Source organism: Bombus fervidus, chromosome 6 (genome assembly GCF_041682495.2).
Source record: "Bombus fervidus isolate BK054 chromosome 6, iyBomFerv1, whole genome shotgun sequence".
NCBI lineage: Eukaryota > Metazoa > Arthropoda > Insecta > Hymenoptera > Apidae > Bombus > Bombus fervidus.
In genome coordinates, this window is record NC_091522.1 from 17,985,497 (window position 1) to 17,992,407 (window position 6,911).

General features: G+C 51.6%; 1 protein-coding gene across 1 annotated transcript in view; it reads right to left on the bottom strand.

Annotated features, from left to right (window-relative positions):
* The window catches only part of LOC139987890 (uncharacterized), a 45,137-nt gene extending 38,886 nt beyond the window's left edge, over positions 1-6,251 (bottom strand). The window contains exon 1 of the mRNA XM_072004677.1: positions 2,372-6,251. Within this exon, the coding sequence (XP_071860778.1) occupies positions 2,372-3,518 (1,147 nt within the window). The 5' untranslated portion in view covers positions 3,519-6,251. The remainder of the gene's footprint in view (positions 1-2,371) is intronic.
* Between the last annotated feature and the right edge of the window lie 660 nt (positions 6,252-6,911).

Genomic DNA, 6,911 nt, shown 5'->3' on the forward strand with positions numbered 1-6,911 from the left:
TTATCGCGATACGCGCGTTTCTCGTATTCTTACGCTGCGTCGTGACCGACAGAGGCAAGATATACGTAGGCTGCGTTTCAAGGAAACGAAACAATGCAACGTTTGGCCACGTATCTGGAAGAATCGGTTCTCTCCTGTGGCAGCTGCGATAAGAGTTTCTGGAGAAGCGGTTGGAAATCCGCTTTAGGCCACCCCCGAATAGCAAGTTGCTTGTTTACGTGACCAGGCTTTCGAGAAAAAAAAGATCGTTTCCTTTTCTCGTGCAAACACGGCGGCAACGCGTAACACAAGCCAACGGCGTTGTAAAACAATTTGCCGAGGCTATGGCAAACAATGGACGATCACGAGGATGGTCGTTTGAAGGGACTCGGAGAGATTTCAAGGTCCACGGAAAGGGTGGCTTCCGTCCGTAATTTTTCGTTTCATAAAACCCTTAATTTTACGATGATTATTGCGAGTTTCTCCGTCCGTTTCGGCGATTTTAATCCCGCCGACGATGCCAAGTTCAATCTGCGAGGCACCGTAGGTCTCGGTCTGGGTTACGGAAAACTGGGTTTTACGATCCGACGTCTCCGAAACGAAAAAGGGCTGGGAAAAGGGCACGTGTTTGCGCATCTACGCTTCCATGTCGGATGGCTTTGTTGCTGCAGGTAATTGGATTACAGAAAGATTACAGCACAGGACGCCGCACAGTCTCTCTGTTTGCGTTGTAGATTTCCCAAGATATTTCTTTCGGAGCAAGACTCTCGTGTTTATTGCATCTTCGATGAAATTACAATTCCATTAGGACCTCGAGTGCCTGGATCGGATGTTCCGACGATCGGACGAGAGTACAACTTTTACAACCCATCGTTTTTCGTCGATACTCGCGCCCCCTTTAAACCTACGCCGACAAAGGGGATCCAAAACAAACTCATTCATGGGGAAATCGTTCCAACTCGCAAGACAAACGTGTACAATTCCAGGTTTAGCCGCGTCTATTCGAGGTTAACGATCCAAGATGACTCATGGATCATTCCGTTTCCCTTTAGCGAGATACGGAATACGCAACGTCCGATATCGTCAATGGTGCACGAGGTTCGCACACGATGCGTACCATCGTCCAGCCTGTCCCTCGTGTACTATCAATCGTGGCCGTCAACTGGTCGTCTCGAGATTAATACTTCCGCGTCTCCGGGAATCGACGCGCGAAACAAGCCCAACATCAACGATATCGACTACCGTTTCGTTTCGAGTACGAGCCAACGCGTAAAATCCAAGCCACGGTGAAAAATGTCATCGTCGTTCAATTACGACGCATCTTGCAACAGACGGTAAGAGCAGCTACTAATATTAGTAGCGTTCGCAGAAGCCTGCTTCTGGAAAGTAGCACTTGGTATGTGCTCGACGACGCTCGTGTGCGCGCTTTTCTCTCGTCTCTAAATACCGTAACAGCCTATCCAACGAAGCGGTGCCTCCACCGGCTTCGTCTAAACTACTTACATATTCGCTCTAATCGTTCGATATCCGCTCGCTCGCCAAACAAACAAATCTCCTCTGTCTATTATCTAAGACTTGCTCCGCCCGCATCGACCATCTTTCGACGAGCGGATATATTTCGTCGTTCCAACGAGAACAATACGAAGGATTTATATTGCACGCGCATTGTCACAGACGACGGATGACGAATAGATCGAGTATTCGCGTTGTACGAAGATCAACCGTGTTCCGGTGGTTCCGGGACGAACGCATTGTGCCGAAACGCGCATTCGTTCGAGACGACCATGGGTGATTAATATTTTTGATAACAGCGAATGTTTGCGGATGAGAAGGGGGTAAGAGAGCGAATTCGTAGGTTACAAGGCGAAGAGGATTCGATTGGTCGCGTCGTAGGAAACGATAATAATAGCAAAGTATCGTCGGTGGTATCGGCGAAAGAAACGAAAGAAGCGAACGTACGGCGGTTATCGAGGTTCGGCGAGAACATCCATCAAAATTAAGGTCCGCATTCATCGATGATGCCACGATGGGAACACAAAAGAGGGCTTCCACCATTAATAAAGAAACCGTCCATTCGATTCTATTAAGAGTCGTTGGCTCGACGCGGAATTTGCATGTGCGAATGAATCGTGCTAGGCATTGTTTCATAGGTTACACCGGGATATCGTGACGATACGTATATCGCGACTGAAATACGACACACGTAATCAGTTGCTCCATCATGCTTCCGTAATAATTCCTATTTTCGCCGCGTGCACGATACGCGTTCAACGATTCTCTTTCCGAATAAATTCCGTCAAGTGGCGATACAGGTAGATATAGCTGGTGTGCTAGTCGGTGACGACAGCTTACGCAACGCGTGAAAATCGAAGCCTGTTACGAAAATGCTCACCTTGACTATGCTCGCCGGCGTCGAACGTTTTGCTGGTCATTTGGAACAACGCGTCCAGAGGACTTCCCTGTCCCGTTGTCCTTTTCCCGTGATGTCCGCTCTGAGAACCGTGTTGCTGAGACGTTTTCCTCTTGAACTGTTGCTGCTGTTGTTGCTGCTGTAACACCGGATGATGCAGTCCAGGATGCATACCGTGGTGCAAACTATGGTGATGATGATGACCCAGTGGATCGGGACTTCCGGAATCGGAGACGGAGCTCCTTCCGGACGAGGACGAGCTGCTAAGAGGTGGTTCGCTGATGGAGCCCGACATAGACGCCAGGGACATACCCATCAAAGAAAGATCCCTCGGCGTCGTGGAATGGTTGTGATGATGATGCAGATGATGCTGATGATGAGGCTGCTGCTGCTGTTGCTGCTGCTGCTGCTGCTGTTGGAGATGATGACGGTGGTGGTGGTGGTGGTGGTGGTGGTGGTTGAGATTCGACTCGACCGTGTCCCACGGACGTACGATTTTCGCCTTTGGCCGATGCGATAAAATGTCCAGGATGCTGAAAGATTTTACCCCTCGTTCGTTCGTGTCTCGATCCCTGTCATCTTCCTCGTCCGAGTGCTGCATCTGCACCATTTTTAGCCGTTTCAAGGGTTTGAAGTAATCGTCCGCAGCACCGGCCGCCGAGGCACCGTTACTGCTAGTCCTGCTATTCGCTTCCTCGTCGTCCTCGTCGTCCTCTTCCTCGTCTCTCAACGTAGTCACGGAATCGCCACCGCTGCTCTCGTGGGTGCGCAGGCCTCTTCCGTTTGACATTCTGTAATCACCACCGCGAGAATAACTGTCCTCGTCGTCGATCACGGAATCTCTCGGGTAACTCCTTCGCGGGCTCAGTCTCTCCGCGTACTCCTCCCTCGATTGGGACAACCTCTCGTCCTCGTCGGCGCTGGGAGCGACGACGACGAGAGGCAAGGGACTCGGGCAACCCACCGAGATCTCGTCCTCGTCGTCCTGAACGTCGCCTCGGCCGGGAGAAGCTCGGCAAGGTGTCCGTCGGTGAGCCGGCGATCCTAGGCAGCCCGGCGTCGTGGCGCTGGAAGACACCGTCGTCGACGGCGACATAGTGTACGATTCTGTCATTTCCGTGGTGCACATCCCTGACGGACGATCGTCGGATCCTTGTGACGCGCGGCCGATTCTTCGGAACGACGTAAGGAGCCGACGAGACGAACGATCGCAGGATCGTTTCAATCGACGGTCAACGGTTCACACGCTACACCCATACGCGAAACGACAACATTCGCGAGTTTCTCAAAATCCATCGACACTGAAATTTCGTCGAGCACTTGGCCGCATTTTCGCGCTAGATTCTCCGACCAAGTCGTCGAGAGTCTCGTTCAGACCGGCTGCTGGTCCTCTCCGATCCAACGAGTCATCGTGTGCTTTTCGTACGAGGCAACCACGACCGCCGCTCCACTTTCCGACGCAATTTCTGCTTTCAACGATGCACCGTCATTGTAATTCCCGCTGATCGTCCTCAGTCATCGTTTCAACGGTCCCTCTTACATCACGGCAACCTCCTACGACTCCCACCGTACCGTCCGTCGTTGCGTACCTGTCATCCTTGGATCCTCGTCGAAACGATCTTCCTTTCCAATCGATTCTCGCACGATTACCAGGACACGAACGAGAAAACGGAGCGATCCAATGACACGTACGAAGATTCGTCCGATCCCGAGGCACTCAGGCACCACCGTCTTCGCAGTCGAGCATCGTGTCTTTCGATCGTCTTGTTCGGTCCACGGTTCACACTTTGCTGTCGTTCGCTTCAAAACGAGTCCACTCCAAAACGAGTCTGCTCCGAAACAAACGCGGAGCGTTGCCTGTCGCTAGAAACGGTATTTCACACGCGCGTAACGCTGTCGGACGTATCGATAGCGACACTATCACGGCCTCGTAGCACACAACGATCCGAATAGTCCGATGATCCGGTGGTCAGACGCGAGCATATCGAACGTCGGTTCCGTAGACGCGGACGAAACGTCAATACGTGGATGGTAAACGAGCTACGGGATTTCGTGGCTCGCTATCAGGCCAGGCCAAGCCAGTGACTCGAAATGGTACGGGGACGGGGATCTCGGGCCGGTGTTCCTGCAGGGGCAGGCACTTGGCTCTCGACCGCCTCGAACACGACCGGAGGAGGGAGCACGATCGTTCGAATCCCCTACTACGTCTGGTCGGTTTGTGCACCACCTCTGCCGATGGGACGTTCCTAGTCGGTCTTGCATGGGCGGCCTCAGGGTTAGTCCTGCCTATCCAAACCCCCGGTCAGGCCTAACCGTATCCCCTTAGACACGGCAAAATGACGCTGCTTCGATGGAATTTTTACGAGACGTACTTAACGTCCTGTGGCGCTGCTCCACCAGCCTTAACGTACCCCGGCCCTTTCGTCCTTCCTTCCTTCTTTCTTTCTCTTCCTCTTTCGCCACTTCGTCCCTCCCTCGGCTCGCGTCCTCCTTCTTCCTCCACGACACGCAGCACGTAGCGCTCTTTCCTCCTTTCCGGCTCTTTCTTCTCTCTCCTTTCTCCTCATTGTCTCTTTCTTTCTTCGTCCAAGTTGACTGCGAACGTGGGATTGACCCTCCACGACGAAAAGCTCGCCTAACGAGGCCCACCGTGATTTCATCCCACCCGGACTGCCGATATCCAAGTTCCGCTCGGCCGCCACTCGCGGACCACCGCTTACCAAATAGCGCGATTTCCAAACTCGCGTTCGACCACGTTCTTCTTTCGCTGGCCATCGTCCTCCATTCTCTCTTCTTTCCTTTCTTTTTTTCCTCTTTACTTCCTTTATACGTCGCATCGTCCGTGTATAGTCCGATTCTTATCCGAGTTTCTCCGATGTTGCTTCGTTCATCGACGCGTGAACGGACACTGTTGCCACGATGCGAAACGTCCTTTATTACCACATACGTATCGCTTTATCGCTATTACTCCAACTTCGATACAAAGTGCTTGTCACAGTCGATCACGGTAATGGCAGAGCAATCCCGTTCCATTTGATCCATCGATAACAAAATCTACGTACACGCGCGTACATTTTCTCTGGTAAGAAAACAGAAGCAAGAAATCGGGATCGTCGAGGAAGAAATTCGTTTCTACGAAGGCCGACCTTGACGAAGCTCGATACGATCGCAGCTCGTATTTACTTCTTTTATGGATGTTTGTTCCTCCTCCGTAGCGTTGTCTATCCAAATCGAGGTTTCAGCCATCGACGATGATCGGTCGGGACAAGCGGAAGTCACCCGCGGTGCTCGATGGCGAACATGTTTCCGGAATCATTGGGAACGATCGTCGTGTAGGGTCGGTCGAAACAGGGAGGGGCGGGGCGAGGGGGAGGAGAGGAATGGAAGGAATCGTCGACCGAATAACGTCGTTTCGAGCCGCGCTCGTCCGGAACGAGTCTAGAAAGGTATCTCGCGACTATTACATACAGACTATTATCCGCGATCGGTGCTGAGAATCGATTCACTCGCCATGTAATTGTAGCAATCTGGTCGACAACTAGCAGCCGACACGACACGAAAATATCCATCAAGCCTCTTGCCAGAGAAGATCGAATTTTGCCCCCTTGACCGCTTCACAGTTCGCTAGAGAGGACCTGTGTATTTTTCGTCTCTCTCCTCTTCTCTCTGCCTCTCTTTCTCTTTTCGTCTCTATCTTAGGAACACAGTTGCGTGACTTTGGAGTTTCACAGTGAACGCCTCGGTCTTCGTAAATTAATTTCCATTCGGATGGGCAAGTTTTTGAAACGGAATTCGAGCGCAAAATTTGGTTAGATCAACGCGTTTTAAAAGTCATTTGCAGAGATTGTCCGCATACCTTGACCGCGAATATCGTATACGAACTGCTACTACATCATAGGTCGCGAAAGCTCCGCAAATCTTGCTCCATACGCGAACAATGTTCGCAAACTTCTACCGCTTTAGGGTTCGCGCACCCCGTCATTCTCAAAGATAAACTAACTCACAACCCAATGAAATCGACCCGTTTTTTTCGTTGCGTAGCTTCTCAAAGCGTAATACAAGCCTTACGTTTACGTAATTCCTGTAACAAGATACAAACCGATACTACGGTTTTTCCTGTGGACTTACGTAAGAGATATACTCGTTGTTTCGAGCGTAGCGGACGAGTGGAAATCGCGACAACGATCAAAGATCAACGCGTAACTGGGAATCGCGAGCCTCTTAGGAGGCTCCGATTTGGCAAAGACCAAGACGGGAAGGACTAAGAGGCACGGAGAAGAGATAGCGCAGTGCAGTTGGAGCAGCAAAGGCATACCGAACCGGAGCAACGGTCCGTCCGGTCCTTTTTCTTCTCGTCTCTCCGGCCTTCCCGTCGGCTTTTCTATCCCGATACAAAGAGGCGCGAGCGAGCCTAATTATTATGATAGCTCGCCACTGGATTCTGTCGGTCCCTTTGATCTACCGCCGTTTAGCATGATCCCCCGATATTTAGGTAGGGCCCATTGTGTCCTGTCGGTGGAAG